Source organism: Elephas maximus, chromosome 21 (assembly GCF_024166365.1).
Source record: "Elephas maximus indicus isolate mEleMax1 chromosome 21, mEleMax1 primary haplotype, whole genome shotgun sequence".
NCBI lineage: Eukaryota > Metazoa > Chordata > Mammalia > Proboscidea > Elephantidae > Elephas > Elephas maximus.
In genome coordinates this window covers 50,836,021-50,848,458 of record NC_064839.1, presented here as the reverse complement: position 1 = coordinate 50,848,458, position 12,438 = coordinate 50,836,021, and the positions used below count along the sequence as shown (strand labels likewise).

At 46.0% G+C, this 12,438-nt stretch overlaps 1 protein-coding gene across 2 annotated transcripts in view; it reads left to right on the top strand.

Moving 5' to 3' along the window:
* Positions 1 to 12,438, top strand: part of ZDHHC7 (zinc finger DHHC-type palmitoyltransferase 7) — a 34,644-nt gene that overhangs the window by 7,854 nt on the left and 14,352 nt on the right. For both annotated transcript variants that reach the window (XM_049864209.1, XM_049864210.1), the window contains exons 2-3: positions 3,232 to 3,318; positions 5,390 to 5,714. In XM_049864209.1, coding sequence (XP_049720166.1) covers positions 5,397 to 5,714 — 318 coding nt within the window. In that variant the 5' untranslated portion in view covers positions 3,232 to 3,318; positions 5,390 to 5,396. The remainder of the gene's footprint in view (positions 1 to 3,231; positions 3,319 to 5,389; positions 5,715 to 12,438) is intronic.

Here is a 12,438-nt window from a genome sequence, read left to right as displayed (position 1 = left end):
GGTATCTGCATCTTACCCAGAGGCTGTTGAGTTTGCAGGCTGGCTGGCACACACCTCCAGCAAGAGAACGAACCATGTAAGGGGTGCTGGGAAGAAGAGGGTGTCAGGAACACACCCTGTCTCAGAGGGAAGAGGGGATGGCAGCAGTTCTCAGGGCTCCACTAGGGAATGTGGGTATGTGCTGGGCAGAGTGGGGTAGTAACCACTCTGAAAGGGGGCAGGCGTGTTCTGGTAGTGCTGAAGGGGAGCTGCCTTTCACCAAGGGAGTTTTTAGTGATGGAGAGGTCCAAGATGCAGCGGGGTAGCACCCTAAGGAAGTATGTGCGCTGCGTACCTAGAGACCACCCTACAGGGAAGGCCATTGTCACCAAGGAAACCACAGTTGGAGCCGGGCAGAGGTGACCAGCTGCATAGGTGGTTTCTTTCTATCCTATGTCCCTTCCCAGCCCCAGCTTAAGAATGATTACCCCCTCACCTCCCCACATACACATACATTTCCTGCGCGTTTCAGGGTAATGTAAGACCAGAGTGCCTTCTCTACCCTCAGATGTTTGAGCCACAAGCTTGAGCAGGGGAAAGAAATGGAGTTTCATTTTTATATAAGATCCATGGAGGGACTGGAACCCTCACTCACTGCTGGTGGGAATGTAAATTGATACATCCACTTTGGAAAGCAGTCTAGCAATTTCATAGAAAATTACACTTAGACGTATCATGGAATTCAGCCCTTCCATTGCTAGGTATTGTAAGCAAGAGAAATGAAAGCACGTGTCTGTACAAAGACTTGTACCTGAATATTCCCAACAGCTTTCCTTGTAATTGCCCAAAACTGGGAAAAACCCAGCTGTCCATCAGCAGGCAAACTGGTAAACAGATTGTGGTGTATCCACGCCATATTCAGGAATAAAAAGGATTGGACTTTGTGAAGCACACAACAGTGTAGGTGAACTGCAGAATAATCATGCTGGGTGAAGGCAGCCAGACAACAGTACATACTGGATGAGTCCACTCACACTAAATCCTAGAGAATAGGAACTCATCTGTAGTAGCTGCAGGGCTGGGGCAGGGATGAGGGGATGGGACACTTTGGGGGTGCTAACCATCTTGACTGTGGTGAAGGCTTCACAAGTCAAAACTTAGCAAATAGGGCTCTTTCCATAGGTGCAGTTTATTTATGTGCCATTTGTACCTAAATACAACTTGAATAACCAGTTGCCACTGAGTCAGTATCGACTCGTGGTGACCCTTTGTGTGTCAGAGTAGAACTGTACCCCACAGCATTTTTCAATGGCTGATCCTCTGGAAGTTAACTACCAGGGTCTTCTGTATGGGCTCAAACCTCCAAACTTTTGGTTAGCAGCCTAACCGCTTGCACCAGCCAGGGACCCCTTAAAAAAGAAGTGGATCCAGTGTATTAAGCAGGCCACCGTTTGTGGACAGTTGCAGCTCAGGTTAGGCAGCTTTTGTCTGGATTCTTTCTTGAGAGAGATTAACACCTTGTAGGGTGTTGATTTGATACAGTCCTCTCATTCCATCCCTATTTTCCGCTGTGCCCTGTTGAATCCCTTAAAGTGATCACAGGCAGAAGCCGGGCCAGGCTGGGCAGTTCTTAAACTTAGGCCCCGTCCAGACTTGAAGAAGTTTGGTAGAAGAAATGAGAATAGGCCAGTAACCTAAGGAGACAGAGTCAGGGGAGAACTTTCAACATTGCAAAAATACATACTGTGTTCATAGCAACATAAAGGAAAGTTTTTTTAAGATTTTCCATTAAAGTCCATTAAAGTTTAATTGCCAAAAAAAAAAGCAGAAATCATTTTTTTACTCAGAATTCAGGTTGTCAGAATAGCCTAAGCAAATATTATTTTTATCATAATAGTGAATAAAGTAGTTTTTTATCACAGTAGTGAAGACATGAATATCAACAATGAATGGTGAGTGAAAGAGTATGTTACATCCTGGTAAATGTTATGTTTAAAGTGTCAAAAGTCTTGTAACTTATTGCTAAGGAGATATACCTACCTTGGGTTTCTGAAATTTTAGTCCAAAATTCTTTACACGCTCGTGGATCAGCTCTGGGACAACACTGGGAAGGTTCTTTCCAGAAAATGTGCATGATTTTTATCAGGCATCCCCTGTGTTGGGCTTCCTGTTTTTTGGAGGATGGGCCTCCTGGATTGATTTTTGTTTGTTTTTTATTCCTAAGGTCTTTCTCTTTGTTCATGACCTAGTTGTCCTTTCTGGGAGATTTCCTCATGGCTGTTGTCCAGTCTTATTCGTAAGCTTTTAAATCCTGCCTGTCGTGTTTTTATTTTTCAATAACTAGGAGGTTCTCAGAGTGTTCTTTTTGTTTCACGGAAACAACCTGGTCTCTGCTTTCTGAGAATGCTCACAGTAGCTGCGCACTGCGCCCGGCTTTCTTCTATGCGTTGTGCCTGTCCTGAATTCTTTTCCCCTATTTCATCTTTTGGGCTCTTTCATGAGACATGTTTTGGGCTTTCTACAAAACATCTGCTCCGTGCTGTTCGTTTGTATTTAAGAGTGAGACAAAGCAGCAGCTGGGCCCGTGGGCCTGCGCTCAGGGCGTCCTCTGTCTGCATCTCAGGGAAGTCTGGCAGTGACCCTGACCTTTATGTTGGGATTCCTCCGCATCTTGGTGTCTTTAGACCTTTTCTCCCAGGCCAGGTTAGCGTTTCCAGAGAGGATACCTCGGTCCTCCCCCATCCAGTGAGAGGGGGTGTCCCATCCTTTAGGAGGGGCTCTGCTCAGTCTCATATGTTCTGCCCATGGTTTGTCCCCTCCCTCGATGGGACCCGATGTCCCCTGGGTAATGCCGCCCCAGCTCACCTCCTGTCTTCTCTGTGACTCCTTTGCACGGCAAGACCTTGTGGACCCTTGCAGTTTGGGCTAGGCAGCTTTGGTCTGGATTTTCCTGGGGGATCTTTCTTGAAAGCGATTTTGGTTTGCAGATTTGATTTTAACACTGGGGCTAAAATAGCAGGAGGGTAAATGGACAGGTTTAAAATACAGCAGTTAATTTTCAGGATTGTTATCACTGTATTAGTGATGAAACCAGGAGCAGCGACATCATAGTTAAGGGTAGTACCGTAATTCCAAAGGACAGCATAAAATGTTATATTGCTGTATAAGCTCTGAAAATTCACCCTACTTTAAGAAATAGGGCATACTTTCTGTCATAAAGAACTTTTCTAATCAGATCGCATTATCTTTCAGATCCTATCACATAGGAACACTATGCACCTTAAGACCCTGAAGAAAAGGCGCAAAATGTTCAAGTAATGTTCAGAAATATTTTTTGAGGTAAGAGTATGATTATTTAGCTCTATAGTCACTATTTTTTTTTTAACAGCTGACATCAACTTGTATATTATTGAAAAAGTATTACTTGCGTGTGGTAAACAGACACAGTACAAAAGATTCACAGTAAATCTTTGTTTTCACCTGCTGTCTTTGGTTTGCAAACCACCTCTCCTAAAAAGGGAGGATGTCTTTGGAAGAGGATTTGATCATAAGTTATTAGCAAGTATTCCAAGATGAGGGAGCATTTGAATGGGAAACGCTCAGGTGTAAATGTCATGGGACGTTTTTGCTTGTGTGGTTGACCCTTAAGTAATGGAGATCTGTGGTGGTGATGTAGTGTTCTGGGAAACTGGCCTTTATTAAATGTGATGATAAAAAGCCTAAGTTCAGGCGTGTAGACAAATTCTCATTAAATCAGCCATCAAAGTAGAAAGATGACGATGTGATGTGGTTTTGATGATTAGTGAATGCAGAGTGCTTTCTAGTTTCTCTCAGAAACGATCTAATAGCATTAAATAGATAGCAATTTCGGTATTTAGCCTAGTCTAAGACTGCGTCCTTCCTTGTAATGCATGTGTCCATTTTAGTTTGCATCTCAAATAATTGCCGTGCCATTTGCTCTCCCATCCCCAGTATTTTTAGATGAGGTCCAATGTAAAGGAATTGTTTCTTCATTTCCTCCCCTCCCTTCCTGTTACATTAGTGAAGTGTAAATACAGTGAGTCAGCGGAATGCCATTGCAACTGTTTACAGATAATCCATCCAGCCTAACCTTGCCTTGCTCATTGATTGCTTTCTTGAAAATAAAATAACTTTTGGATATCAGATTATTTTCCTATTGATTTCTTTCATACATTTGGCTCTAAAGCACAGAGCATTAGGTGTCCACATCCTAAGGCCCATCTAGGAATGTCCTGCCATCCTCAGCCTTTTGTGTCTTTGTGGTTACTCTTCCCACCAGCTCTACCTGCCCTCTGACCCCCAGGTAAGGGCATAGCACCACAGGGCTGCAGCCTGGTCTCTTTGGCAGTTCTCACCAGTATCTGAACCAAGAAGGTTGAGTTGAAGTGGCCCAGGCGTTTGCTACGTGCACTTTTGGAAGACTTAGGTGATCTACTTTCTGGTAGAACTTGCACTGCCCAAACCTTATGCTCTGAAAAGGACTCATCTGTCCCTGGACTTGTGTCTTCCTGCCTAGTAAGGCAGCACCCATTTCTTATAGAATGTGTCATCCGTGAGAAGTGCCCGTAAAGCAAGGTGATGCTGGCCAGAGGAAGTTCTCAGCTTAAAGCCTTATGAATACACAAGTGTAAATGTAACAGGAGACTTTGGCTTGTGTGGTTGACCCTTACTAAAGGAGGTCTGTGACACTGCAATTAGGGTTCTGGGAAACTGGGCTTTATTTAATATGACAATAAAGAGCTTAGGACTCTTTACCTGCAAAATAGGCAGAGAAATTAATGCATTCCTCGTTCTTTCATCATGCAGGTTGTTAATGTCTTCTGAGCGGTCTACTCTAGTCATTCGTGGAACTGTTGACTGGTGATCGGACAGAGATCAGGCCGTGGGGGTCTTGGTGGTGTGGGTAGGAGCAGGGGTAGCATGAGACCCACTTCTACTGTTGCTAGGGAACTGGGTGCTGTGATTTTGCATACAGCATATTCTTTCCGTTATCTTCGTTAGGTGGCTGTGGCTAGCCTTGGGTGATGATGGTTTTGTAGATACAGGCCTAACCTACACGGTAGGATTTATTGTGTTGTAACACAATCTGTAAGGTAAAGATTTAAAAACTCAGATCTTAGTTAAAATTTTATGTTCTTTTCTGATATGTGTGTTTAGACTGTCTTTATCAAGTGGTCAAGGGCAAGTGGCGACCCATCACATTTAAGGTGGCATGTGAGTGTCCATGTATATGTGCACGCATGTGTGCGAGAACATGTGTGTGTGAGTGTGTTGTGTGAGCATGCATGTATGTGTGTGAGCACATGCGCATGTGAGAGCATGTGTGTGAGCCTGCATGTGTGTGCGTTTTCTCCCGTGAGCCTGACTGCGCTGTACGGTCCCCCTGCAGGGAAATCATGCAGTCATCAGGACACAGGCTCCGAGATGTCGAACATCATCCTCTCCTGACTGAAAATGACAATTACGACTCCTCGTCCTCTTCCTCCTCCTCTGAGGCCGACACGGCAGATAGGGTGTGGTTCATTCGGGATGGCTGTGGCATGGTCTGCGCTGTCATGACCTGGCTTCTGGTCGTCTACGCCGACTTCGTGGTGACATTTGTCATGCTGCTGCCTTCCAAAGACTTCTGGTACTCTATGATCAACGGGGTCATTTTTAACTGCTTAGCGGTCCTCGCCTTGTCATCTCACCTGAGAACCATGCTCACCGACCCTGTGAGTATTTGCTCTGCCTCTGGATTGTTCTGTCTCGTCCAGTCTCATGTTTACACCACAGGCTGCTATGGCGAAGGGCCTCCTGCTCGCACAGTCCCAGGTTCCTCTCAGCCCCTGGGCACAGGCTTGTAGCATTTTCCATGTCTCAACTGAAGAGCGAACATTGCTTAAATAGAAGTGACGCCATGGCATATTCATAGAAAATGCTATCCATTATTGGGGTTGTTGCTTATTCCAATGAATAGATAACCTCTATTCTGTACTAGATAACCTCTAAAATCCCTTCTAGTTTAAATATTTTGTTTCTCTAAAGCGTGGACTAAAAGCTGGGAGGCCTGGGTTTTAGATTTCGCCACTTCACTAATCTTTGAGTTGTCTTTTGACGTAATTTAACCCCTTTGAGCCAAAGGTTAGATATTGTCTCTAAGTTCTTTCTGGTTCTGTAATTCTCTTATTTTTATTTATTTATTTAATACTGTGTTTTAGGTGAAAGTTTACACAGCAATTTAGATTCCCATTCAACAATTCATACACAAATTGTTCCGTGACATTGGTTATAGTCCCTGCAATGTGTCAGCACGCTCACCATTTCCACTCCCTCCCTGCCCCGTTTCCATCCATCTAGCTTCCCTGCCCCTCCTTGCCTTCTCATCTTTGCTTTTGGGTAAATGTTGACCGGTTACGTGTAGTTGATTGTTTAGAGGAGTACATTCCTCGTGGGTGTTGTTTATTTTATAGGCCAATCTGTTCTATGGCTGAAAGGTGACCTCTGGGTTATTCTCTCATTTTAATGTCTCAGCTAGAGTTTGCAGCAAATGTACCTCTCAGCCAACTGGTAAAAGTTAAAAGCTCAGGCCTTTGGAAAAGGAGAGAGGAAGAACACATTAATGAGTTCTAATTACTGTCATCAGGTGTGGGCTGTTACTTTGGATATTGCAAAAGAGAGCTCACTCACAGTGCTCAGAGAACTGTCACAGGTACACGGAAACAAGAGTGACAGAACTGTCACAGGTGCACGGAAACAAGTGTGAGACAACTGCCAACAGGTGTGCTGAAACGAGAGTGAGACAACTGTCACAGGTGCATGGAAACAAGAGTGCAACAACTGTCACAGGTGCATGGAAACGAGTGTGACAACTGTCACAGGTCCATGGAAACGAGTAAGAGAACTGCCACAGGTGTGCTGAAACAGACAGCTGTCACAGGTACACAGAAACGAGTGTGAGAACTGTCACAGGTGCACGGAAACAGGAGTGAGACAACTGCCACAGGTGCACGGAAACAAGTGTGAGACAACTGCCACGGGTGCATGGAAACAAGAGTGAGAGAACTGCCAGGGGTGCATGGAAACAAGAGTGCGAGAACTGTCACGGGTGCACGGAAACAAGAGTGCGAGAACTGTCACAGGTGCATGGAAACAAGAGTGAGAACTGTCACAGGTGTATGGAAACAAGAGTGAGAACTGTCATAGGTGTATGGAAACAAGAGTGAGAACTGTCACAGGTGTATGGAAACAAGCTAGGTGGGTTGGGTTCATCTTTTAGAACATGCAGTGCAGTGAGTTACCTCATATAACCCTTCTAGCTATAGTCTTTGTAACTCCCACCAAGTGACTGGGTGGGACTATGCAGATGAGGTACTTGTGGCCCACCAAGGGGATTGGATAGCTTGCTAATAATATAAATAAAGTGCATGGTACCTTTGTGGGGGTACCAATTACCCATTGCTGTTGAGTCGATTCCAACTCATACTGACCCTATAGGACAGAGTAGAACTGCCCCCATAGGGTTTCTGAGGAATAGCTGGTGGATTCAAACTGCCGACCTTTTGGTTAGCAGCCAAGCTCTTAACCACTGTGCCATGAGGGCTCCAAATATTTGTGCTACCATGCATATAAGGCATATGGAACCCTAACAAGGGGGATTAGTCAGTTTTGCCGTCTCAATAGTCTTAAAAGAGAGCCAATTCCAGAGCAGAGAGGGAGACCTCAAAACTACCAAGAAGAAGAGATGGGAGTGGCGCACATCCTTTAGACCCAGGATTCCTGCACTGAGAACCTCTTCAACCCAGGGAGAGAGCTGTAACACCAGAGACAGTGAGAAGCAGCGGCAGTGAAAACAGTGGCGGCAGTGAAAACAATGGCAGCAGAACCAGGAGACCGACGGGAGACGGTGCAGTGGGCTTCCCAGCCTGCAGAACGAGAAAGCTGAGCCTTCGGACAGGGGCCTTGCTGGTGGTGTAGGGTGCCTCTGGACACTTGGTGCAGCTAGGTTTGCTGACCCACGGAACTAGAGCAGAGCACCTTTGGGCTGAGGCTTAATGGCTGAGTGGGGTGCCTCTGAGCACTTATTGGCAGAGCTAAAAGAGCTTTTTAACACTTGTTGGAGTGGGGCAGAGGGCCAGAGGGAAGCATGCCTGCGAGCGTGGCTGAGAAGAGGCTGGCCTGATGGGAGAACTGTTTCCTGAGTGTTCCTGAACCTGAATTGCTACCTGTTACTTCCCTAATAAACTTCATAACTGTGAGTATGGTCTTTGAGTTCTGTGTGGCCATTGCAACAAATTATCGAACCCAGCATAGAAATCAGGTGCTATGGAAGGGATGGTTGGTGTCAGAATTGATAAAAAAGGCTGCAGGGTGGAGGCATGTCTGACCTCTGCCTCATAGGAATCAGCCTTGGGCTGTTGATCTTGATTCTCCTTCCCCCTTGTGAAGTTAGAGGTCAGATGCTGCCGCCACACCATTATTACAGAGCTATTTCCCCTTAGACCCAGAATAGAGCTAGGCCAGCTCTAATACAGCAAACGCCCCCAAGATTCCTGCTGCCCTGAAGACCACCTGACTCAGAGCCCCCACACTGGATCTACAACTGTGTCCCCAAGTGTTGAGATGTCCATGGTTAGGGAGGGTCGTCATGGTGCTGCCACACTTACTGCTCAGCAGTAAGGACCCTCCAGACTGTGGTTTCTGGCTCACCCTGTTGCTCTGAGGAGATGCCAGAGTACGTCATGCAGAAGACAGTCTGTAGGTTGAGCAGGTGAGTTTCCCAGAGTCAGGGTGCTGCTCTGTGGGTGCACAGCCAGGTATTAGCGGTCCACCGGGCTCCATATGTAGGAGGTCTTTCCACCACTTTAAAACAGTGCTTCTAAACCAGGAGTCCACAGGGACTTCGGATCTGTAAATTTAAAACCTCTGTGTTCACATTTATTTGTAAGCTTTCTCTAAAGAAGGCAACAGGATATTAATGCTTTGTTGTACTTTTTTATTCATAAGATTGAGCTATAATCTGTGTTTTGAGATGAAGCTGATACTGCTCAGCCTCACAGGATGTGGTTGACATGCTGATTTCTCTAACTTTGGCTATGCCTGAACTCATCATGTGTGGTTTGGCCGCTCATTACTTTGGTTCTTTGTTTGCCTAGTAGAGCTCTCTGGCGGCCCTGTCCCTGGGAATAGGACGGCTGTAGACCCAGCCCAGCAGGCAGCTGGAAAGCAGTACGTTACAAATGTGGTGCAAAGTCAGCCAGCAGTTTTGTAGCCTCAATCTGATTATAGAGTTTTGACTATAACCTGAGTCTCCTCTCTGGTGGGTTCGTACCTTCAGAAACTCCACTTCTCGCTTGCTTCTTGGCAACGAGGTAACATAAAGCAAGAGCCCCCTCTGGGAACCAGACCCACATAGATACTTACATCACTGGGAGTGGCAGTAATGGGGGTAGGGCAGATCCACGCTTACTTATAGAATCTTTATTGTGGAAGTTCACTGTAGGAAGAGCTCTGGTACTGTCCATCATCAGCCTGGATGTTGACATCTTGGTGTGATCCGTCCTTTGTGGGCATTTGTAGTAATGAGATGATACTCAAATTACTGGGGGTGTGTGTGTGTGTGTGTTTGTGTGTGTGCGCGCGTCGGGGGTCATGGGGGAAGGAGGATCAGAGAGAAGCAACGAGCCCCACTACCGAAGATGAGACTTCTAACAAAGTCTTCACATTTAGAAACACAATCGAGAGCTTGTACTTGTGAAAGTCCCTGAATGAACTCGCTGCCTCGCAGCCCACAGTCTCCCCTCAGAGCCTGCTGTCTCGAGTCCCCAACCAGCTTTTGTGAACATTGGCCTTCTTGGCAGGTGTCTGCCGAGTGCCTTCTAAAGGTGTTTTAGTGGGAACTCCAGTCCTGCTCCAGGTGTTCTGCCCAACGCAGTGTTTCCTTCCCTCTTCTGGCAACCCTAAGAGGCAGGTGGGATATCCAGATGAGAAATGAGGTTTGGGAGAGGCTCACAACTTCTCCCAGGCCTCAGAGTTGTGGGATGTGAACTAGATCTGTCTGCTTCCAGGACCTCTGCTATCTCACCACCTTCTTACAGGACATTTCATTCGTACACAGAAGTAGGACAGCCCACGGCTACCAACTCAATAGCCAGTCTTGTGTCATTGGTCCCTCACTTATTCCCCCCCACCAGGATTATTATTTTTTTTAATTTTTATTGTGCTTTATGTGAAATTTTGCAAATCAAGTCAGTCTGTCACACAAAAACTCATATACTCCTTGCTACATACTCCCAGTTGCTCTCCCCCTAATGAGACAGCCCTCTCCCTCCCTCCACTCTCTCTTTTCGTGTCCATTTCACCAGCTTCTAACCACCTCTACCCTCTCATCTCCACTCCAGGCAGGAGATACCAACATAGTCTCAAGTGTCCACCTGATCCAAGAAGCTCACTCCTCACCAGCATCTCTGTCCATCCTATTGTCCAGTCCAATCCTTGTCTGAAGAGTTGGCTTTGGGAATGGTTCCTGTCCTGGGCCAACAGAGGGTCTGGGGGCCATGACCACTGGAGTCCTTCTAGTCTCAGTCAGAACATTAAGTCTGGTCTTTTTATGAGAATTTGGGGTCTGCATCCCACTGCTCTCCTGCACTCTCAGGGGTTCTCTGTTGGGTTCTCTGTTGAGTTCCCTGTCAGGGCAGTCATCAGTTCCCCAAGGTTATTTTGAAGTACATCTCAGACACTGTATCATTGTGTTCGTAAATATTTCTGGGTTTGTCTTTAAAAAATAAGGACTCTTCTTTTTTAAAAAGTAACCACAATACTAAATGTCATGTAAAACAATAATTCCTTAATATTATCTAGAATCTCTTAGTGGCGCAAACAGTAATGTGCTCAGCTACCAACCTAAAGGTTAGCTGTTCGAGTCTACCCAGAAGCAACCTCAGAAGAAATGCCTGGTTATCTACTTGCCAAAAATTGACCACTGAAAACCTATGGCACACAGCTCCGCTCTGACATACATGGAGTTGTTGGGAGTCAGAGTTGACTTGATGGCACCTGGTTTTTTATTTTTTTTGCGGGGTCGGGGGGGGCGCGTGGTGCTTTCATTATCGCATTACCCCTGGATGGCTGTTCACGACGCCTCAGTGACAGTCTCCACAAATGGCCTTTCTGCACGAAGTACAGGTTCTATGGGGATAAGAAAGTACGTAGGCTCTTGTTCTCTGTCTTGAGACACTTAGAAGCCCCGACCCATTCCAGTCTTCAGTCAGGCCCACTTGTCTGAGTCCACCTCCCACAGCTCCCAGAATGATGGCCCCACGTTTTCATGCTGACAGAACAGCCCCGGCCCTGGGCTGCCCACTGTGCACACCTGGCCTTCTGCCTTACAATGTCCTGCATAGAATGACTCTGCCCTCGGCGCTCTGCCTCTTACCATCGCCTCACACCCTCCTGACTCACCCTTCTATCACTTTGCCGCATCACTTACCCCTCTCCAGCTCCCGTAGTGTTCGTAGTGTTCAGGTTCTGCTGCTGCTCCTCTCGGTGACATTTTCCAGGCATGTGTGTAAATGTTCTTGGTCAAGTTGGCAAAGGGACAAATGCATTGCATAACTTTAAGAACACAAGATAAAGGTTTTTCTGTTCATTGTTCCCCTGCTGCTGCTGATAGGGAAGCTATCAGCAGCACTTATCAGACAAACCCTCCCCATCAGAACAGCTGATAGGGCACTGACGGAGGCACCCTTTGGAGTTGGAATGGCTTGACAAACATATTGTGCCTCTGGTGTATCCTGCATTAAGCTGGAAAAACTCAGGTGATTTATCAGTTCATGAAGGATGATAAGGTACTTACTTAGAGTTTATTTTAATATATTTTTAAATGGAAAATAAAATTTCTGTTTTTTACATGAGTAGCGTGGTTATTTCTCATAATCACTGTGCTCTAAGTGACAGCCACAGCATTGTAAATGATTTTATTTTATGGCATTTTATGTTACATATATGTGTGTGTGTGTGTATATATATATGTACCCTCACACACACACACACAGAAACCCTGGTGGCATAGTGGCTGGGAGTTCGAATCCACCAAGTGCTCCTTGGAAACTCTATGGTGCAGTTCTACTCTGTCCTGTAGAGTTGCTATGAGCTGGAATCGACTTGATGGTAGTTGGGTTTGGTTTTTGGTTTTATATACACATATGAATCCATTGCCATTGAGTTGATTCTGACCCATAGTGACCCTATGGGACAGAGCAGAGCTGCCTTATACCGTTTCCTAGGCTGTAATCTTTATGGAAGCAGACCGGCACATCTTCCTCCCTTGGAGCCACTGGTGTGTTTGAACCGCTGACCTTTAGGTTAGCAGCTGAACACTTAACCACTGCGCCACCAGGGCTCCAATATTTTATATATATGTATGTATACCAAAAACCAAACCCAGTGCCATCAAGTTGA